At 53.1% G+C, this 22,565-nt stretch overlaps 1 protein-coding gene across 1 annotated transcript in view; it reads right to left on the bottom strand.

Annotated features, from left to right (window-relative positions):
• Nucleotides 1-456: 456 nt before the first annotated feature.
• Nucleotides 457-22,565, bottom strand: part of Smpd3 (sphingomyelin phosphodiesterase 3) — a 28,254-nt gene continuing 6,145 nt past the window's right edge. Inside the window, exons 2-8 of the mRNA XM_048355256.1 lie at nt 13,432-14,960; nt 8,207-8,282; nt 7,950-8,105; nt 6,441-6,530; nt 6,194-6,257; nt 3,766-3,928; nt 457-3,559 (exon numbers count right to left, since the gene is read on the bottom strand). Of these exons, the coding sequence (XP_048211213.1) occupies nt 3,458-3,559; nt 3,766-3,928; nt 6,194-6,257; nt 6,441-6,530; nt 7,950-8,105; nt 8,207-8,282; nt 13,432-14,748 (1,968 nt within the window). The 5' untranslated portion in view covers nt 14,749-14,960 and the 3' untranslated portion in view covers nt 457-3,457. The remainder of the gene's footprint in view (nt 3,560-3,765; nt 3,929-6,193; nt 6,258-6,440; nt 6,531-7,949; nt 8,106-8,206; nt 8,283-13,431; nt 14,961-22,565) is intronic.

Genomic DNA, 22,565 nt, shown 5'->3' with positions numbered 1-22,565 from the left:
ATGACAGTTTGAAATTGCTGATTTGGCCACAGGCTTCTTTCTCCCACATACTGAGATGTGCTTTTACTGCTGACCTCTCAGTTCTAAAGATAGGGGAGACACCCAGTAAACATCCAGATGGAACTGGGAACAAATGGCTCAGACCTCCTCTCGTAGCCAATTGGGATGGTGATATTGGGAGGACTGGTTTGAGGCCCATCTAGGCATATAAGTTTATGAGACTCCTTCTCAACCAATAGCAAGCTGAGCTGAGGGCTATACACTGTTGCTGGAGCTATGAGGGAAACTGCAGTTGGGATGTTTGCAGTTTCAGGCCAGCCAAGGCAGAAAAGGTTGTGAGGTATGAGAAGCTGGATATGGTGGTACACCTATCATCCCAGCAGCATCAGCAGAAAAAAATAGGATTGAGGTCCATCCAGGTACCTGGGCAGGAAGTGAGGCCTTATCTCAAAAATAAGCAGTGCAGAAAAGGGTGGGGACAGTAAAATGCTGCTAGTAAGTGTGAAACCCTGAGGTTGCACCACTGGAGTGGAGGCTAGATGGCTTGTGGTTTTTGTATTTTGGGGAAGCCTTTGTTTTTTGCCCCCACAGTCACACACTACCTCTTCAAGCTGTCCAGTCCCTGGGTCTAGACTCAGCACCCCCCCAATCTTGTCGCTCAAATAAGTAGAAAATGTCAGTCTTGAGCCTCACAGTTTTATTTTCTCCTCATTCTCCATCCTTCCTTTCAGCACCATAAAGGAAAAATCCACCTCTCTTCAAAATTTTTTATCAGGTGTGAAGATTATTTTCAGGTGGGATGAGTCGTCTGGATATATATATTTGATGGTTTTTTACCAAAACCTTAGGTGTCTTACCATATAAAACCCCTAATGTCCCATGAAGATACAATACAGAAGAAAATACAGAAATTAAAAAAGTTTTTTTCTTTTTTTAAAACAGTATTTCTAAATCTCAGCAAGTTAATACAATAGTTAAAAAGCCTCAAGATTAATATCCATACTTAAAACTCAAGGTGGCTTTGGACAAATGAATATGAACAGTTCCTTCCTAAGCTGACCCCACCTGCCCGCGGCTTCCCTTGTGGGCCTAGGGCAGGCTGAAGCCTGGTTTTGGGATCTGGGTGACCCCTGTGACTGCCCCCTCCCAGGTTTAGATGCCATAAAATCTGAGATCCTGGCAATGTCTTTTTTCCCCCTCTTCCTTAAAAAATTGAAAAGCCTGGCCATTTGCCCTGGAATTCACAGGCAAACCATTGTGAAATGTGTGGTGGGCTGAGAGGTGGGGGTGCTGGGAGGTGGGACATTGCTCCTCTGTTCCAGGACCTGACTGGCAGAGGCCACCTTGTGATGACAGCAAATGACTGAGGCACAGGGCAGTATGACTTGCCTAAGGCTGCCCTGGGAGCTGGGAGGGAGAGGATGGATCACATGGCCCTGACTATACACTGAGCTCTCCCCTTCAAGGCCCCTGGCCTTGACCCTGGCTCCTCTCCCTGTGTGTACAGCAGCATAGGTTTAGGGGTTGGGCCTGCCCACTTGAACCCTGGGTATAGACAGAATCCTGGCTGTTCTCACAAGTGAAGGACTTTCTACCCCATGAAGCATTGCCAGGGCCCTAGAAAGCCAGGCCCTTGTGGAAGAGGGGAACAAGGAAGAGCCCAGCAGGGGCTTTGCCATGAGCAGCCCCTTCCTGGCTCTGGACACCGACATGGCAGGGTTCAGACAAACCAGAGTCACTAGGGACATACATCCTAGTGCCAAGCTGCAGGCTCTGCAGGGTTTTACCCCAGCAGAGGGCCTGGCATCTGACTGGTTGCAGGCACCCTCTTAATCCCTCCTTCTGCTAAGTGGGTGACAAGGCACAGCTTCAGTGCACCAGCACCAAAAGGTCTGGACAGCTGGGTCCTAGTGCTCCTTCCAGCATTGATAGGCAGGATGGATGCAAGGTCAGGTCACTTTGAGACCAGTAGGGTTGTCAAATACAGTCTCAAGTTGGAGCCTGGCACCTTGAAACAGACCTTCCCCTTGTGGCTGGGGAGCATGCTTGCCTCACAAGGCAGGTGGGCAGAGGCAGTGCTGCCTGGGTGCCTTTGTCCCAGGCCTGGAGCAGATGGAGGACCTAGGGCTGCAGGCCAGTCTGCCATGTTGAGCCTAGGACTGACCCTGGTCACACAGTGGCAGAGTGACTTCTATGTGCCTAGATACCATCTAGAACCACCCTTGCCTCAGACAAGCAGTAGCTGTCGGCTAGGAACCCGCAGTCTGCACATTGGTGAGTGACAGTTCACTTTTCACACTTTGGCTTTCTGCTCCTTCCTCTAGGGTCACCTCCTAGAACTTAGCATTGGCTGGGTTAGCTGCTGAGGAGGGCAGGCCCTCAGGGCCAGAGCTACAGCCCTACCTGGGGGTAGGCAGGCAGTTCCTGAGCTCAGCCAACACTTGGATGGGTAAAGTCCCTAGGAAAAGATTGGTCTTGAACCAGGGTGTCCGTAGGGGAATAGGGGGCTTGGTAGAAAGACAGGACATGTTGGCTTGAATATAAGAAGCTACAAATCTGTCATTTTCAAAGTGAGGATGCCTTCCCCCTTTATGCTGAGTCTTCTATAGAAAAATGATGCTTTAGGGTTTCCCATTATGATTCCATAGCAGGGGTCAGTCTCCCGAATTGCTCCTGGGGGTCGCTGGAGCCAGCTAGACTATGGTGTGTGGGCCGGGGAAGGCATCCTAGCTTGGAAAAAGCAAAAGTTCTACCTAATAACTTGCAGACCCTTTAAAGTGAAGGGTGATTTTTTTTTAACCTTTTTCTGTTTTCTTTTTAAAATGTAATCGCCCTTGAATGCAAGACCCTGGGAAGAGCCCTGGGCTGGCTGGTAATGGCAGTCCTCACATCCCCAGTTGCAGGCCCGGCTGGAGGTGGAGAGCTGGTGGCCGTGCCCAGGAAGTGCTTCTTTGGCTGGTTCTGATTGTGTTTGGAGCTTGGCCTTGGGTGAGGCCCGAGCAAGGGGTCTGGGTGGCTACAGTGTGGCACGTGGCATGCGGGCAGCGTGCATGCGAGGGTGCAGGCATGCGAGACAACATTGGCAGCAGACAAAAGTAATGAACCCTGGACGAAGCTTGAGAAGAAATACAAAGAGTACATAAACCCGGTCCTCATACTAACGCTCGGGTTACAAACTAGGTTGTGCTGTGTAGATCTGTAGAAAATTGTGTTTGGAAAGAATGGCACTGGTTAGGCAGCCAAGGGCTCCCAGGCCAGCCTGAGTCCCGGGAGAGGGCCCTCAGAGAGGGCCCAGAGGCGCTGAACTCCCTGGGGATTGACTGAGGCTCCCTCCCGGCCCCTTCCCCTCCCCCTTCCAGCACTGCTGCTGGGTGGAAGGTACACAGCCTAGGCATGGGCTGTAGTTTGAAGGGTTGGCAGAGGACCCCCTGCTCCGGATGCCGGTGGCTTGGCCGCGTTATACCTCTTCCTCCCCGGCAGACACCATCAACCGCATAGCCACTGGGAGGTGGTCAGTCAGGCCGGACAGCTGGGTGATAAAACTGAATTCTTCCACCTCCTGTGGGGGGAGTTCTGATTAGACCTGAAGGGTGTTCTCCCAAAGGAGGGTCTGGGGTGCAGGGGGTGGCAATGCAATATGAGGTCCCAGAGAGTCTCAATTCTGCACAGTGATAGCTCTCATCTTAAAGGAGCAAGGACTGGGGGTTGAGCTCCAAAGAGGACCCCTGAGCTGTTGAGGGTGTCAGGGCCCATCCCCAGACTCACAGCTTTCCAGTCGGGGCACAGGCCCTCCTCGGCATGCAGCATGTAGTCAATTCGCCGGCCATTGCCCTTCAGCAAGTCCTTCCTCCCTTTCTGTCCAGCCCCTGGGCTCTTGCTGGTGGGGAAGGCCAGGTACTCCCTGCGGCCTTCCTCGCTCTCCAGGACCCTGTCATGCAGGCATGAAGCAAAGTGAGCCCCAGCCAGCCCTGGACCAACAGTTCCTGTGTGAGGAGCCACAGTCTCCACACAGGGGGAAGCAGGTCTAAACTTCTTCCTTCTCCGACTCCACACAGGGCTGGGCTGGAGGGAAGCTAAGCCTTCCAGTGCCTGGCTGATCAGGGGATCCTCTGAGGTCTTGTCCCGGGTCTCAAATCTGCCTTAGGCGAGCAGCCCTCACTTTTCCTTTCAGAGTTTAGATACTGGTCATGGAAGTCTCCTGGCTGTGCTGGGTTCAGGATGCAACTGTATCCTTTTTCCAGAAGGGGCTTTTGAGCCAGTAGAGGTGTGTTTGAGAAAAGTTGGTCTTTTGTCATGAGCCTGAAATCCCCAGTATCCCCTATAACCTGTCTCATAACAGTTAAGCTTGGCAAGAGGCTAAAGGAGCCAGGAGAACACCCAGGCGCCACCGGAGGACTCAGACCTTCTGTGGGTCTGTCTCTAGGCAGCAGTGTGACCCAGCCTGTCAACAAAACTTTAAATATCTACTTCTTCATCTGAAATGGGTGGTTGCTATGGAACGGTGCCAGTGGCTCATCCCTGTAATCCTATCTACTCTGGAGGCTGAGATCTGAGGGTCCAAGTTTAAAGCCAGCCCAGACAAGAAAGTCCACGATTCTCATCTCCAGTTAATCCCCAAAACAAAAAGTCAGAGGTGAAGCTGTGGCTCAGGTGATGAGTGTCAGCCTTGAGCCAAAAAGCTAAGGGATAGTACCTAGGCCCTGAGTTCAAGCCTCAGTACCAGCACACATGCATGAAAAATGTGGTTGCTGTGGGCACCAAGATGCTTCAGGGAAGTGACTTACTCCATTTCTTAGAAAGAAGAAATGGGGGTGCTTAAATGCCCTTCTTGGTGGATTGGGAAGGCAGACTCACAGGCAGCCTCTTTGTTTTGGGTCTTCTGGTTTTTGTTCTGGTATCACTGCCCTGAGCAGAGTGCCGGTCTCCATTCTGCCTGCCCTTCTCCTAAGACCCAAGCACCTCAGGAAGAGGACTTAGGATCTCTCTGGGGATGCCCCTTCCCCTGCATTGTGAAGGCCAGGCTCAGGTGACGGGCTGGTGTTGGGAGGCCCTGCTCAGGCCTCAGATGCCTGGACAAGATTCTCAAAACTGAAAGGCCAGGCTGGTAAACATGGATTCCTACAAGTTTTTTTTTTTTTTAATCAGTCTTAAGATAAATACACTAATGACATTTAGAGCATTGTTATGGCTGAGAGATATAATCCATTACTATCTTTTGCCTTTGATAATTAATTCCAGCATCAATGATCTGAGAGTTATGGAGAGTCATTTTTAATCATCATCTCATGAAAAGATAATTTTCTCAGCATAGGCTGATGTTTAAAATTTATTCTAGGGCTGGGAATACGGCCTAGTGGCAAGAGTGCTTGCCTCATATGAGCCCTGGGTTCTATTCCCCAGCACCCACATATATAGAAAATGGCCAGAAGTGGCGCTATGGCTCAAGTGGCAAAGTGCTAGCCTTGAGCAAAAAAAAGCCAGGGACTGTGCTCAGGCCCTGAGTCCAAGGCCCAGGACTGGCAAAAATAAATGAATAAATAAATAAAATTTATTCTATAATCTAATTAATTGGCTTAAATCAGCTGCAAGGAGCCACAGCCATGGGTCTGCAGGCTTGGGCTGTGGGTTATATGTCAAGTCTGCTGTCGGCCTTCACTGTGTCCTTTACAACTTGATTGGATTGAGAATGAAGTTTGACTAGGGCAGAACTGTCTCTCCTTTGAGAATGGCTGGCCGGTGTGCTCTCTGCTCATGTTTTGGTTTTTTAATTTGCCTAAGTGATTCTACAAACAGACACCTTACCCAGTGATTCTGCTACAAGACTTGGCCTTTGCTTGGCCCTAGGAGGATCTGGTTCCTTTATCAGTACCTGCAAGTTAGACTATGACTGGAATAGGGAGAGCCTGTGAACGTAAGTCCTGACTCTGGCTGCTGGCTTAGGAAATGGCTTTTTTCCATTTGCTGAGATTTCTCAGCAAGACGAGCTCTAATGTGTAAGGCCAGGACAGTGTCCATCTACCTGCCACCAAGGCTCCTGGAGAACCCAGTGTTGTCAAAGGCAGATGAGAGGCAGGTTCCCACCAAACAGAAGCCCTAGCATGAATGAGCTAGTTCCATCCAGCCCCCATCCCTCACCACCCGAGTGAGGCCGGCCTTGGTGCCTCCTCCAGACCCAGGAATCAGGAGCACTCACTTCTGCAGATTGTCAGGGGTGCACACATCCTCATCATACAGGCCATTGGTGTCTAGCAAGGTACCTGGGGCAAGGGAGACGGTGATGAGCGCAGGTAGGGTCCAGCCAGCCTTGAGAAGGTAGCCTTTCTTGGGCGCGGCATGCCAGGACCCGCAGGAAGCTGACTGGAGCCCTTCCTTGACAGTAGGGCCCTCAAGCCCTAGTCCCAAAGCATAAGGAGTGCCCAGGTCCTCCCGTCCCTGCTTACCGATGGCCCACGGCTTCTCCTCCCCAGGCCCCAGGCGGCAGGGGTCCTTGTAGCGTGTAAACAGGGAATGCTGCTGCTCCAGCTTGTCATCTGTGCAGGAGGAAGAGGAAGGAAACACTGTCTGGATATCTAGATTCTCAGAGGCCTGCTTCCTATCAGCTACTCCTACAAGATGGCGCTTGCTCCCTGTCTTTTAGTTACTTCTCAGAGGACTCGTGTCACTTTCTCTGTGTCCCCCAACATATCCCTCTACGGGCAGCAGTCCCTATCCCTTTTGGGCTTCAGGGACAGTGACCTCAAGGCCTTCCAGGTCCCATGCTCAATTGTGGAGGATTGGTTGATGTTTCCTGGGCCAGACTTGTGCCCTCTCCACAGATTTGGGTGCCTTGCCTTGAGGGAGGAGTGGACCCCACAAGGCTCAGCAGGGAGGAGACCTGTGCAGGGTTCCTGTTTGTCTTGTCAACACAGTGAGCCAGAAAGGCATCTGTCAGTCTTAGGAGCGAAGGGCACTGAGCGTGGCCTGCCTGATGGATCCTTCTCCCCACAGCTTCTTCCTGTATGTGCTGACTTAGGAGGAGCCCAGGAGTTCCCACCGTGAGGTGTCAGCATCAAGAGTGTGACTACAGTGGGATCTTAGGTTCCAGGCCGAGGCAGAAGCTGGTATATTAAGGTGACAGCCTCATGTCCCATGTGACTTCAGTGGAAGGTCATTTCCAGTATTGCAGGACCTTTGGTCACTGTTTTCCCTGCTAACAACAGTCAGCAGGGAGGATGTACCTCCCTGACCAAGAACAGGTTAAAATAGCTGTCACTGGCTGCCACTAGGTGAGGGCACCCTGATGAGAGAGACTTAAGGACTCCACATCCCATCCCATCCCCGGCCTCCTGTGGGAGCTGTGGCTGGAGTCAGTGAAGCTTCCAGAACTACCAGAACAACAGAAGACATCTTATAAGGTCAGTTATTTAAACCATTCATTTACACTTTCACTGATGCTGGACTTTAACTTTTAGCATGCTACTTTAGGGCAAGGTTCCCACAGATTCCCAGGGTTCAAGTTCTAGTTCAGCTGCTTCCTGGCTGTGTGACCTTGGGCTCTGTGTCCCAGCTTCTCTCCACACTGGGGAGAGATACAGTGCCCACTTCTCATGTTGTTAGAGACTTAAACAGCAGTTGGCCTCATGCCTGGTGAAAGTAAGGGCTGAATAAACACGTCATGAGTATTGCTAGCCGACTCTCCCTCCATCTCAGTTTTGGAGGCCACGGGTCTGCCTGTACAAGTTAGTTTTAGGGGATCACTTTGTTTCCAGCAGATGCTGCTGAGCTTCTGAGGTGGCGCGTGGGCTCTTCTTTTCTGTGGCTTCTGGGGGGCAGAGACATCACAGTCTTGCTAAGTTTCCCACCCACACTCTCATGAAGAGCAGGAAGTTCCGTGAGTTGCTAACTGCAGGCTTTCTGACTGCCTGGAAGCCTCCTTTCTGCCCAGAGCGCAGACCCAAGGGCGGCCTCACCAGAGGAGCAGTTGTCGAAGTTCAGATCCCCGCAGATGACATCAAATGCCACCAGCTCCTCGGGGTTGGCTGTGCTGGACGAGGAGGTAGATTTTCGGAAATCAGCCAGCCAGTCTTGAAGCAGGTCCAGCTGCTCACACCGGATGGCACTGTCTTCTGCGGAGTGAACAGATACCAGACAGTGAAGCTCGCCCAGTTCCCTGGCCAGGTTCCTGAGGCTGATCCCACCCCCAAAGCACCCTGGGCGAGTGGCCTACCTGGCGGGGCATGCAGGTGTGTGCAGGCGATGTAGCCAACAATTCTTTGGTCCTGAGGTGTGCTTCCCACCTGCACCTGGGGGTTGGGGAGACAAGCTGTTGGTCATCATTGCTCTGAGTGCCAAAGGACCCTGGTGATGTCCACTGGCCTTTTGGGTCAAAACCTCGCAGGGGCTGCTCTGTGCTGCATTTCTAGCTAGGCTCTGAGACCTGGGTAAGGACGGGACACATCCTGCCTCTAGGAATCTTCCGTCCGGTTCAGGAGGCCAGTACACAAAGAACACATCAGCCTGTGGTATTGTGTAAGGCTTTCAGAGGGAAATGCAGAAATCACAGCTGAGTTTTTTCCCCAGTTCCTGCCATCCCCTAGTGACTACAGTGTTCACCTATGGGACATCTTCACTAGTGGCTTTTCTTCCCTCCCTTGGCTATACCCTAGCCTCATCGGACCCTGATGCTCCTTTCCTCAGAAACCGAGGTTGGACACCTATCTGTGTAGACTCAGCCTCAAAGCCTAGGCCTCCATCCTGAGCCTGGGGCCAGGAACCTGAGACTCTGTCATCTTCCTGCTGTCCCCGGTATCTGCTCCTCGTAGCTGCATGGTTAAGTTGTTCCATCTATGTTATAAGCTGTGGTCCCCAGAGGTCCCTCGGTCTTGGCTGAGCGCTCTGGCTCCCATTCCCATGGCTCTGGACCCTTGGGCCTCATCCTGAACCCAACCCTGCTTCCTCCATAGCTCCGCTCTCCCTGGCCCGCTCTCCTCACCTCCATGCTCACCTTTGTGAAGGAGTCACCAAGTTCTGTCCACCCCACTCACCCTGCAGGTGACCCTGCTGTCACCAGTGCTGGCTTAATAAAAATGGACACCTCAACTTTAGAAAGACAACCCCAAGTGGCCCCCCTGCAGGTGGTAACCAACTGTGCCAGATTTGGCCCTTGTCAGTGCCATGGTGGGAAAGTGAGGATGGCCGCAGAGCGAGGAAGCCCTCCTACACCTCTGACGACTCTGCCGGCCCTCTGACAGTGATCTTTACTTGCACGTCCCTCGGGGACCATTTTGGACACCTGTCCCCAGAGGCACCTCTCAGCTCCTAATCTACCCTGTGTACTGTCCTCCTTGGACTGCACAGTTCTATTCAGATGGATTTTCTGGGACGATGAGACCCCATATATGGGGGGTGACGGGTAGGGGAGGGGTGGACTGGAAAGGACAAACTGCCTGTTCCGGCCATTGGTTGAGGGGGCAGTGACCATGCTGCAGGCCATCCTCCCCAAAGCCCTGCTAAGTGCACACCTTGCCTCTTGCTGCCCGAGTCTGGTGGGTCTTCTCTCCCATCTGACTCCCTTAGCAAACACCCCTGGCTTTTCACAGATCCTCGCCCATCTTCTAGTCCATATGGCCAAATCCTTTCCTCAGGACTTGCAGGACAAGGGGTGTGTGTATGTGTGTGTGTGTGTGTGCGTGTGTGTGTGTGTGTGTGTGTGTGTGTGTGTGCGCGCACGCTGGTCCTGGGGTTTGAACTTGGGCCCTGGGTGCTGTACCTGAGCTTTTGCTCAAGGCTAGCACTCTACCACTTGAGCCACAGCTCCACTTCTGGAGCTTATTTTTCGTAGTTTATTGGAGAGAAGATGCTCACAGACTTTCCTTCCCCAGGCTGGCTTTGAACCATGGAACTTCCAGATCTCAGCCTCCCGAGTAGCTAGGATTATAGGTATGAGTCACTGGTACTCAGTGTAGGGCTATTTTTAAGCCCACACTCGCAATATCCACTTTCTGCCCATATTCCAGACCCAAACTGCAGCCCAACAGCACCTCTGCCCTGTGGCTCCGGGAGCCAGGTACCATCTACACATCCCACTGCAGAAACAAAAGCACTGCTCAAAAGGGTCACATGATGGCACTGTGGTCCTTGCATTCCTCAGGCAACAAGTGAGCACTCCGGCTTAGCACTTCCTCACACAGAGGGCAAGAATCACACTAAAAACCTGCCATTTTTAACAGACGGAGATATTGGTGCTCAGAGTTAGGTCACTGGCCACCAGGCTCAGATGGGGAAGGCAGGTCGAGATCAGATCTGAGCCAATAGTGTCTTTGTGAGCTTTCTTATAGCCCACCATTTGTTGGTTTTAATGTGTCAGCCTTTTCCTCTCTTAACACTTAGTGTTTCTTACATGCCCTGTGCTAAGTCCCAGACAGGGATAAGAAATGTGCAGTTGGCTGCTGGTGGGTGGCTCAGACTTGTAAACCTAGCTACTCAGGAGGCTGAGATCTGAGGATCACAGTTTGAAGCCAGCTCAGACAGAAAAGTCCATGAGACTCTCTCCAATTAACCATGCAAAAGCCAGAAGTGACACTGAGAATCAAGTGGTAGAGCATTAACCTTGAGCACAAAGAGGCTCAGGGACAACACCCAGGCTCCGAGTTCAAGCCCCACAACTGACAAAAAGAGAGAGAGAGAGAGATGTGCACACAGGCGTTCCACTGAGCCCTGCTGCAGAGGAGAGCCGGCCAGGGAAAGCCGGCTCGCAGCATCAAGGCCACAGCTGTTCTCACTCACCCCGCCTCTCCCTCAAATAGCGTGTGAGCTTGCCAGGACCCACTTTATTATTTGCTGGGCTTATTGATCCCTGGCTCGTGCAGGGAGCTACAGTCTTGTGTGTTTCTCTTGCAAAAACAAACAATTACGCTGAGAGGTGGTGCCTTTTAGTCCTGGTGGGCAGACTGTCAATACAAAAGACGCTCTGTTGGACTGGCCCTTTGTAGGGACTCAGATTTCCCCAAAAGATCTATAGTATCATGGAGTAAACCAGGAAGGCCCCGTGGCAGAGGGGGTGGAGGAAAGCACCCTCACACTTCCTTTCCTGTGTCCCCAGTTCGTTTCCAGCTGGACCAGACCCACTGAAGCTGCATTGATTTCCGTTCTCCACAGCAGGAAGACAGCCATGCTCTGGGCCATCAGAGGAGCTACGAGGGCTGCGGGGCCAGGCTTTGTAGTGCAGTGTCTGCTGTGGCCAGCAGCCTGGCACAGCAGTGAGGCTGGTGCTCAGCACAATCAAGGCCAGCAGAGTGTGGCGGTCCCTTGGCAGTGGGATGGAGAGAGTAGAGCGTGAGTTTTGGCTGAGGTGGAAGTTGGGCTTCCCTTGAGGCAGTGGTGGAGGAAAGGAGAAGACACTCCGCTGGAAGGCATCAAACAACCATGGTGGGACTGACAGAGGAATGAAGCCTAGGCCAAAGTGGTGGAGCTTGAGACAGGGCAGAGCCAGGGGCATTGGAAAGTGAAAGGAAGAGCCTGGGACAGATGGGAGGCATGAGGAGCAGCCACATTGGCTCTGCTTGGCATGGGGTTGGTGGAACCTGGGAGAAGCTAGCCAACACAGACACGGAGCTTGGTTTGAGAGGGGGTAGATGTGTCCAGGAGGGGATCAGATGGAGGGTTGGGCTCTGGAACAAAGGTCATTAGCAAGTGCAGAAGTAAAGCCTATGGGGGTCACGCTCCTTGGGGAAGGTGCGGGGTTTGGTGTGGGGGTCCCAATCTCTACCAGCTGTGGCATGTGTCAGGCTAGTGCTGTCAGGCACCAATTGGCCAATTTGAAGAGCTTTTTCTTTGTGTGTGTGTGTGTGTGTGTGTGTGTGTAATTTACAGCTTTAGACATGTTAGGTACGTGCTCTACCACATCTCTACCCTCACTGCTCCCCTTCTCCCCCAAGAAAAAGTCTTGGCATGAGCCAAATTAAACAAATTTGCAGGCAAGTTTGAGATCCACAAGGTAGAAGAGAGTAACAGCATTCAGGACAGAGCCACGGGGGAGCTGTGGTCAGGGTCCCAGCTGAAGGAGGGAGGTAAGGAGGGGACACGTGGATTGGCCTGCATAGCAGGGGATTGGTGGGTAGGGGGTCTCCTGCCTTGGTGTCTTCTGTAATAGGGCAAGGGTGACAAGGTACCCCTCCCCACTATGAGCCTGACGATATATTCCTTTCTTCTGCAGAAAGTCACTCTGACTGCTGAGACAAAAATATACCCACAGAACAGAACACCAACGAACCATATGCCAGAATAGGAAGGCTGCATCTATCTGACAGAAGAGTTGGTTCCATTTCAGCTGTGAATGCAAAGCCAGAGAGACCCCAATTCTAGCTTGGCAGAGCCATGCAAGACACATTGAGCCTTCCTGGGGAGAAGGCCAAAGTCCACAGACGTCCACCCTGGCTACAGCTCGCTCTGTGGAGACAGTCTACCTTTAGTTATTCCTGGCTCCCACACTGACATTTTCCTGGACAGGCTGAGCAGGAACTGAGAAGTCAGGGGAGGCCACCCTGGGCCTCTGAGCCCCAGCTTTCCTAGTAAGCACTCCCTGTCATTTCTCACCTTAAACAACAGGACCCATACCTACAGCAGCTACTTACTGCCTGGGGGTGGGGGCTGGGGGCACGGTGGGGAAGGTGGGGAGAAAGCCTTGCTCTGCATCAGGTGGCCAAATAATGCTTCAGAAAACTCTGGAAGCACCAACCATTGCTGCTGGATAGGGAACAAAAAGTTGACACCAAAGTGTCTCAAGCTCAAAGGAAGATAATGCGTAATGACCAAATTGCCATGGTCTAAAAACTCCTCCAATTGCAGCCAAATTAGCAGAAATAATTATGACTCACTTTAATTAGGGACTGTGGAAGCGAAGCTATGGGCTGGTGGGCAGAGCGCCTGGCGTGCAGCTGCTGATGGCCAGGGGCAGGGGCTGTCCAGGCTAGTGAAGCTAGTGGCTTGGAGAACTGGTTGTACTCATTGGCTTGGGGATGCGGAAGGCCTGCCTGCTGAACCCCTCATGCCTTCCGTGAAAGGAGATAGGGTCTGATTCCTCCTCCCCTTGTCATCACCATCACCATCACGGTACCACCACACACACTACAGGGGCAAAAGCTCGGACCTCCTTGAGGGTTTTGCTGTGCTGATTCACCCCAACCTTGCTTGCTTCCATTATACAGATGGGAAGATGGCGGCTCAGATATGAGGTGGTCTGAGGAGTGAGTTCAGATCACTCTCTAAGTCTGGGACCATGGCCTTTGACCCTATGTCTGTATGTCCCCCTTGTCCCTGAGCTGGGAAACCTTCTGGTCTAGCTCCATGAAAACCCTTTTCTGGCTTCCATTTTAGGCCCCCCCCCCCACCAACACACACACCTGTGGCTTGGGCACCAGCTAGCATGATGCAGGTTAGGCCAAGGGCTCCTACCTTGAGAAACAGAGCTCCCTTAGAGGCCAGGGCATCGAAGCTGCACCCATTGGGGTAACAGTGATAGGCCACGTCCATGACGGGGTAGCGGCTGGCAAAGAAGAGGCCACTGTTGAGACACTTGAAATTGCAGCAGCCATGACAGGCGTAGACCCCGACGTCATACAGGATGTACTCGAAGTAGCCGTGCAGCTGGTCTTTCAACTTAGCAGCCGCCCGCTTGTCAAACACTTCCTGCAGGCACAGGAAGTCTAGGTTGGCGGGGAAGAAGGCCGAGACCTCGTGGTCGAAGGCCTCATCGGGATGCCTCCTCCTGCGCGCCGCCTTCTTCACCATCGACGCCTTGTACAGGAGCTTGCTGTTGGCACCTGGGTCCCCGCTGCCACCGCCACCATCTGGCCCTGCTCGAGCCTTCGCCAGGGACTCCCTGGAGGCCGAGGGGCTGCCCAGGCTCCCCGAATCCCCATCGTGTTGATTGTGGTTGGGCGTCTGGCCCTTGGGGCCGCCAGTGGCCCCATTTCTGGCTTGGTTCCCAGAGGCAGGGTCGTCGGCTTCTGGTGGCCGGCCTCCCTCCTCGCTCCCGATGCGCACTATGCAGGCATCCTCAAGGCTGCCGCCGTCAGACGGGTCCCCCGAGGCTGGGCCATTGGCAGCCTCATCACTGGGCTGGCGCCCGCCATCACCCTTGTACTCCACGGAGGCTGTCCTTTTAATGCTCCCAGGGATGGCTCTGGCTCCACCATCGCTGCCCTGCGGCGACACCAGGCTGCTGAAGCTGGCTGCGCTGATGGAAGTGTTGGTGGGTGAATCGATGTAGATTTTGATCTGGGGCCGGGCAGCCCCGTTGCGGATCCTCTGCCCGATCTCTTTGGCCCTTGCTTGGGTGTTGAAAACGTTGTTGAGCCTAGCAAGCGAGTCGGGGAGGAGGCAGAGGTTGGCAGTGGCAAAGCAGAAGCTTTTGCCAGCTCCCGTGCCCTTCCATTCACTGAGCAGGGCTGCTCCGCCAGCCTTGTCCTCCAGCCGCGAGTAGATGTAAGGCCTGCGGGCAGACTGCAAGGGGGACCAGAAGAGAAACCCAAGGAAGGCGAAGGGCAGAGCAGCCACCAGCAGGGCCAGGTAGATGGGTGTGAAGAGGATGGTGCAGAAGAGCTGCAGGCAGCATGGGTCATCAGCCCTCTGGCGCTTCTCATAGGTGGTGGGGATGAAGGAGGCCAACAGTCGGTCCACCAGCCAGTAACATGGGAAGATGAGGGCCCAGGACACGGCGTGAAGGGCGGACAGACAGCTATTAGGAAAGGGGGTCGTGTGCAAAACCATCGCAGCTCACTGGGCGCTGCGGCCAGCCCTTCTACATGGTGTCTGTGGCAGCCAGGGCACTTTTCTGGCAGGGGTGGGCAAGTTGGGGGGCCGTTGAAGGATGAGTCACCTCCTGTCAAGATTCAGCTCTGGATGGTTAGTGGTGAATGTCAGCCGGCAGGTCATGGTTCATCTCAGTGGGCCAAGCTGAGCCCCCAAGGCCTGTTGAGGACCTGCCAAGACAGAAAGCAGGGGTGTTAGTGATCTTTAAGGGAGCAGGCCAGAGCCTGTAGGCTCAAATGGGACATTTAGGGGCAGGAGGGGGCCCTGGCACATTCCCTTTATCTATGTTTTGTTCTCTTAAATGGCTTGGTGACTGGACTGATCATCCTGACGTTGTAACCTAACTACTTAGAAATGACCTGGGTCAAGGCAGGTGTTGGTGGCTCAGGCCTGTAATCCTAGCTACTCAGGAGGCTGAGATCTAAGAATCATAGTTCAAAGCTAGCCCAGGCAAGAAAGGCTGTGAAACTCTTTATCTCCAATTAACCACCAGAAAACCAGAAGTGGCGCTGTGGCTCAAAGTGGTAGAGTGCTAGCCTTGAGCTGACGAGGTCAGGGACAGTGCCGGGCCCTGAGTTCCAGTCCCACAACCACCACCAACAAAATGACCTGGGTCTTCCAGGGCACAGCTTTGTAGGCACAGTAAGGACATGCCGGGGACCTCAGGATGCTTGAGCTGAGACTGGCAGGAGTGTTTTAGGAGTTAGGGCAGGCACTGACTGTGGGACAGAAAAGCTGCGAATCCTGTCACTTGTCAGTGCAGGCTGCTGAGGTCAGGACTGAGAAAGGAGACCAAGGGTCCTGGGGCAGAGGGCAGTGGGGTTGGCAGGATCCGAGGTGGTGCAGCTGGCTCTGGCTGCGTGGCCATGCCTACCCACAGTGTGGCTCAGGCGCTGTGCTCTACCCTCACTGCCCCTTGGCAGAACCCCAGCCAGTGAGGACCTAGCACAGCCTAGGCGCCATCAACTCCCACTTGCAAGGCTCTGCCAGTCCCCGAGGCTGTTGGAAAAGTTCCTGGGGGCTGCGGGGGGGGGAGGGGGTGACCCAAGCTTTATTCAACCTCTCACTTATCCTGTCTGAGATGCAATCCAGGCAAGGCCTGCAGCAACAGAATACATCCACTCTGGATTCCTGGCCCAGGGCCCCACCCAGCAGAGCCCCCCCCCCCCCGCCCGCTGCCCCCTGGTGTGCTTACTGTGCTATGTCACCAATAAAGACAAGAAGAGGCTTGAGTACCCCGTGCTCCCTCAGAGGGAAACTTGTGGAATCCTCACCTGGCATTTTTATGAGCAGATCAGCTGGGTGTGCCTCCTAGCCTGCCTCTCACTGACCTTACCCAGCTTCTGCCTGGCACCTGAGTGGGTCTGAGCCTATGATGCCATAGAGCCCCATTCGTTCTGGCCCCAAACCCCCTCTTTCTTTTGGAGTCCTTGGTCACTCAAGCCAGAGACCTGGGTATTATCTGGACTCTGCTCTCTCAGTCCCCGTATCCCATCGGTTCCTTCTGCCCATTAGAAACCCCCCCCCCCCCAATGCGGGCCCAGGGCTTCACCTCGCTTCTCCAGCACCCCCAGCCTCCACCGTCCACAGTCACTGGAGGCTTCCATCTCCACGGACCTGTTGAGTTCTCACACTGAGATTCCCCAGCCCTGACTCAACCTCTCTCTTTGAAGACTCAGTTTAGAGCTGAGCTTGGTGCTTTACATCTGTAATCCCAGAATTTGAGAGGCTAAAGTAGGATTATAAATTTGAGTCCATGCTGGACTACAGAGGGAGAACTTGTCTCAACAAAATGGGGTAGGGGTGAAGCTCAGTGACAGCGCTCATCTACCATGAGCAAGGCTATAGATGGGGTTCAGTCCTCAGCAACACACACACACACCCCAAGTCAGAAAGTCTAAGCATAGACCTTAGACATCACCTCATCAGGAGGATTCTTGGCTTAGGTACCTGCTCAGGAACCTCTTGTCCCCCATGAAAGTGTCCTGGCCTCTGCAGTTCTGTGTTACACATGCTTTGGGACATGCCACCTCCCTAGCAGAAAGAAAGGGCTGCACAAAGGCCCTGAGGAGCCCCAGGCTGGCAGTCACCAGTGCTCCGGAGCTGGGATGAATGAGTGAAGGTCGATCTGAGCTGCCCCTGGCATGAGAGGACGCAGCCATTTTCCCAGCCAGTGCCATGGTAGAAGAAGTTGTCTGTGCAGCCTGTCAGTGGTCCAAGCACCTTGCAGCCTGCATCCCCAGGGTCTTGTGTCTAAAGATGACCCCAAAGCCGATGCTGCATCCGCTTCTGATCATCTCAGTGCACAGGCTTTTCCTTTCCTCACGGGGAATCTCTTGGAAGTGAGCACAGGAGGGTCTCCACCCAAAGCAGTAGGTGTGTCCACACACGCCGCAGACCACAGCTGGCTCTGTGCCAGGTCGTGGTGAAATTCAGGGCCTGGGCTGTCTCGTTAGGCAGCTAGAGCTCAGAGGCCTGTTTCTGCCGGAGCAGTGGGGGACAGGATGGGGTCTCCCAACGCTCCTCTGCAGGGTTTCTCTGGCTTGGACCTTGCTGCCCTCAAGGCAGTGCTGGCTTGTTTCCACAAGGTGGCCGAACCTCTGCTCTATGGGTGGGTGTGGTCTCGACAGAGGGTTTCTGTGCCAGGCGCTGGTGCCTGTAAAACTAGCTATTCAGGAGGCTGAGATCTGAGGATGGCGGTTCAAAGCCAGCTTGGGCAGAAAAATCCTGTGAGACTGTTATCTCCAAAAAAAAAAAACAACTCAGAAAAGGCTGGAAGTGGTGCTGTGACTCAAGTGGTAGAGTGCTAGCCTTGAGTGAAAGCAGCCCAGGGGGCTGGGAATGTGGCTTAGTGGTAGAGTCCTTGCCTTGCATGCATGAAGCCCTGGGTTCAATTCCTCAGCACCACATATATAGAAAATGCCAGAAGTGGTGCTGTGGTTCAAGAGGTAGAGTGCTAGCCTTGAGCAAAAAGAAACCAGGGACAGAGCTCAGGCCCTGAGTCTAAGCCCCAGGACTGACAAAAACAAAAAACAATAAAGGCGGCCTGTAGTGCAGAGCAATACCCAAACAAAGCCGGGCAGGGGTGGCACATCACTATCACCCCAGTTATTTAGGAGGCCGAGATTATTGTGGGGGCAGTGAGGGGCCAGGCTGGTAATACGCATGATTTTGTTGTCACTTAGTTGTAGCTAGGGTCTGAGGTGGCTGGCAGTTTCAGGGGCAACTGACAGAAGTGCCACAGACTGATCCTCTAAATGGAGGGGGCTCTGAGCCTCCTGGCCCTTTCTGCTGCCCTCCCTCAGCAGCCCCTCACTGGGCTTCCTCCAGCCCTGCTCTAGCTAGAAGGAGCTGTCCCAGGTGCTGCCACCATCCCTGCCCCATACCGGGTCCCTGCATCTACACACAGAAGCTGCAGCCATGGGAAACACAGAAGGACTGCCACTGATGAACGGGTTTCTGAAGCTCTGTGGTTAATTATTTTGTCTCAGGGAAATGAAAGGAGGGTAAACAAACAACACGCATTAATTAGTCTGATCTACACTTTCCTCATGAAGGAGGAGTGCTGCAGTTAAACATTAGAGGCTGGCAACTTCTAGAGAGTTCCCTAGTCCTCAGTGGTATGGCCATGATAGGATGTGGCTTTCCTGGGCTGGCGGTGCATGGGTTGGTGCTCGGCTGCTCCGGGCCTTTTGCTTGCTGGTGCTGCTTTGGCAGGCTGGGCTGCCTAGGCTCTGCCTGGGGGTAAGGAGTCCCTTCTCTACGCCCTGTTTTCTCCCATACAGAGCCCACTATGGAGCACCTCTGATGGAGTTGACAGGTCCCTTCATCCAAGGCCAGGTGTTCTGAGGTTCTGCAGCTCAGCTTCTCAGACTGGATTGTCCTTTAGGGTTCCTTATGTGAAGGCCAACAGTCACCCCTGGCTTGATCCCCTTCACAAATCCTGGTATGTGGTTTCCAGGAAGACCCAAAGCCACCCCCCCCCCCAAATGCCAGGGTCTCCAGGGCTAGGCTAGATTCCAGGGAGCTCTTATTGTCCTTGGAGATCCTGGCATCACTCCGGAATCACTCTGCCTTGGGTCTGGGATTGGGGGTTACATGGTGACTCAGGCAGTGCTAGAGGGAGCCAGGCTCTTAGGTTCTAGAAGCAGAGACCTGCCTTGCCTTCACCTGGGTGTTACTGCTCTGCCCTCAACCTCTCATGTACATGAGATCCTAGAACTTGTCATGAGACTAGCTAGGACCAGGGGTGACCTTGCCAGCCCTGCTTCCCTTTCTCCTCCTCACCCCTCTGTTCCCAACTGTTTGGAGGCTGCTCGGAGCCCCACCTCAGGATTCTAGGACTCTGACTCAGAATTCCTCCAGGGCCCTCAGGCCCTGCACTGTGTGGGCCGGAGCCATAGCCTGTGCTGCTCGTCTCTTTCCCTTGTGGTAGGAATGGGACTGTGCCACGTAGCTAGGATGGGTAGAGGGGCAGAGAGCTCTGCACTTCACGGGTTGACCTGGGCAGGAAGGGATCATGCCTAGGGGGGTGTCTGGAAGTCCAGGTAACCCAAAGACCACTGGGGGGAGGAGGAAATGGACCATGGCTGGACGTAAGGTACCCGCCATTTCTAGGTATCCAGGGACATTACAGCAAGCAATTCCAGTGTGGCAGCTGCTTCCAGTTCACCTGTTGCCACTGAGACACCTGCTTGCTCACTGACCCGCAGGCACCACAGCTTGGGAAAGTGGGAAGGTGGCTGCTCAGAGGTTTCCGCTGAGTCACACTCTCTCCCGAGATGCTCTGCTGTGTTCTCAGCAGGAATAGTCCTCTCTGGAGAAGCTGAGGCAGAGCACTGGATGGGGGCGGGGAGGACCACACGGGACAGCTGCCACTGGACACCAAGAATCACAGGCCCTGGGATGGATGCTCAGCACAAGCTTGCTGGTGCACAGGACCTGCCTGCAGAGCCCGGAGGGAAGCTGACTTGGAATTTCTTCTGCAGCAAGTAAGTAAGCCAGTTCTCTGTTGGTTGAGGCAAGCCCTGGCAGCTCTGTGGAGCCCTGCACCATCTCTTTGGAAAGCTTCTGGTTGATTGAGCTTATCTGAGCGTTAGGAGAGGGCTAGTCTCTCCTTTACTGACCCTCTGAGCAGTTCCAAGGAGTCCTGGAGCAAAGGACTCTCTTCCAAGTTCTCCTTGTGTCCATGCTCACGACTAAACAGGAGCTGGGCCAGGTCCCAGGTTTCCGCAGGAAAGGCCTGTGGCTTGCTCCGATCCAATTACCCAAATGTGCCCGTATCTACCAGCAGCACGGAGATGGGGCCAGCACAGTCTGCCTGATGCTACCTCGGGAGTTGGCATGGCAACCTGAGCTCTGAGCTGCTGAAACTTGGAGTCAGCTCGTCACTGGGAGGACAGAAAGATTGAACAGAAACTAATGTGTTTCTGAGTGGGATGGAACAGGCGGACCTGGGTGAAAACCACATCCCAGACAGAATTGAGGTCTGGGGCTGGGTGCTCATGCCTGTAATCCTAGCTACTCAAAAGGCTGAGATATACAAATCAGGGCTCAAATCTCTAAGAGATTCTTATCTCCAATTAACTACAAAAAAAGAGAGAGATTTAGAGCTGTGACTCACATGGAGTACTAGCCTTGAACAATAAAACTTAGGATAGTGTCCAAGCCCTAAGTTCAAGCCCCAAGACTGGCAAACACACACAAAAAAGAATTGGGGTCTGGGGTTGGGCATGAATATGTGGGCTGTAGCAGAGACTCCCACAGACACAGGTGTGCCAGGTAACAACTGTCTATTCATTCTTCTAGATTCAAACACCTCCACTCTGCCCACACCCTCCCTGTTCTGTTTCTCTGGTTGAGGCAGACCACTGCCCTGATAATACTCAAAAAGAATGGCAGGAAGGTAGCTCAGACTGAATAGCACCCCAGTCCCCTGATCCCAAGCTGAGTCAATCTAAGCTTTCCCTCAGGAAGGAAGCCGCTATTTCTTCTGCGTTGAAAGTGTTGCACAAAGAGCCGGAGGCATCTGGAGCCTTCCTTGAGAGAATCCAGTTCAGAGGAAAACAGACATTAGGGCTTGAAGGAGGGAGGCCAAGCCTTGGTGACACATTGAGCTCTGATGGCCTAGTGCCTGCAGCCAAACAACCCATAGACTTTTTAATTAATGAGTCAGCAAATCCCCATCTTTTTTTTTTTTGTCACTTGCCACTAAAGAGCGTGTTCTTTTTATACATATCAAGTATGTGATCTTTCTAAATTTCAGTTCTCAGCTTTGCCTCCATCTGCACCTCCAGTGCTTCCCACCCCCCACCCATTGGCAGAGTAGAGACCCCTTTCTGAGTCCCAAGGGGGCTCAGGTTCCCATGGGATCCATGTGGCTCAGAACATCCATTGGAGAGAGAGACAGCAGCTTGAGCAGACAGATGTTCACACAAACTCCGGGGTCAGATCTTCCTGCTGGCTATTGGACAAGTTGCCTAAGGGATTCTCTGAGCCCTTAGTTTTCTCCTGGTTAAGCATGGTTCATCCTTTGGGATGGTTAGAGAGGGTCACAGATGTTCAGTGCTTAGTATGGAGCCTGCCTTGTCTCTACCATGATCACCAGCGCAGTTACTATACGATCTCCTTGCTGCAAAGGCCCTTAAGAGAGTTGGGGTCCAGCTGAGTGGTTTGATCCCCAGCATGGACACCACACACACACACACACACACACACACACACACACACACACACACACACACACTAGAGCCTTCAAAGTTTCCTTTGTGTGGCCTGGCTAGCCTTACAAGAAGGCACCTACTCTTCCAGATGAAAGGCAAGGACCATGCAGATGTCAGAACCTGACTTCTGGCCGGATACCATCCGAGCTGTCTATTGTGGGTTGCTTGTACAAGCTCGAGTCATAGGACTCTGCAGAAGGCAGGTACAGACAAAAGAGCCATAAAATCTTCAAAAAGGAGCCTTATGCAGGAGCTATTAATGCATCATGTGGTTTCTGAGATGAGGAAGAGGCTGTGAGCAGTTCTGGAGTATTCTTTCCCCAGCCTGCATTTCGGTGTCAGAACTCAGAAGGCCTGCATGAGGCTACCTCATCTGTGATTGGACAGCAAGCCTGGTGTGGTGGAGCAAATCTGTAACCCCAGCTCTTTGGAAGGTCAGGATAGAAGCATCTGAGTTTGAGGCTAGCCTGAGCAAAATCAGCAACATTGGTTTGAGAAACAAAATAAAAATAAAACCTAAAAGAACTAAGCATAGCTCAAGTGGTAGAGTACTTTTCCTAGCAAGTGTGAGGCCCTGGGTTCAATCCCAAAGCAAAACAATTACAAAAATAAGGAAAGAAAGAAGGAAGGAAGGAAGGAAGGAAGGAAGGAAGGAAGGAAGGAAGGAGAAGGAAGGAAGGAAAGAAGGAAGGAAAAGAGAGAGTGGGAAGGAGTGAGGAAGCAAGTAAGGGAGGGAAGGAAGGAGAGAGGGAGGGAGGGAGGGAGGGAAGGGAAGGAAATTTCAAGCTGGAGCAGGTGCTAGGAGTGGCAAAACAATCTGATGTTTAAAATAGCAGGGCCCCTGGGGTTTTACCTCTAGAGCAATGGGATGCACAGAGGGGACTGAGTTTGAAGATCTGAACCCCCACCTCCCTCTGCCTACCATTTCACATGCATCCACTGGTGACCACAAGGGGCACTGCTAAAAGGACAGGCGCCAAAACTTGTGTCTGAACCACCCCATGCCACATAGGCCCTGGCGTTACCCTCAAGAACCTGCCTGAAGCAGATCCA

The sequence above is a fragment of the Perognathus longimembris genome, chromosome 10 (genome assembly GCF_023159225.1).
Source record: "Perognathus longimembris pacificus isolate PPM17 chromosome 10, ASM2315922v1, whole genome shotgun sequence".
NCBI lineage: Eukaryota > Metazoa > Chordata > Mammalia > Rodentia > Heteromyidae > Perognathus > Perognathus longimembris.
This window is presented reverse-complemented; position numbering and strand designations above follow the sequence as displayed.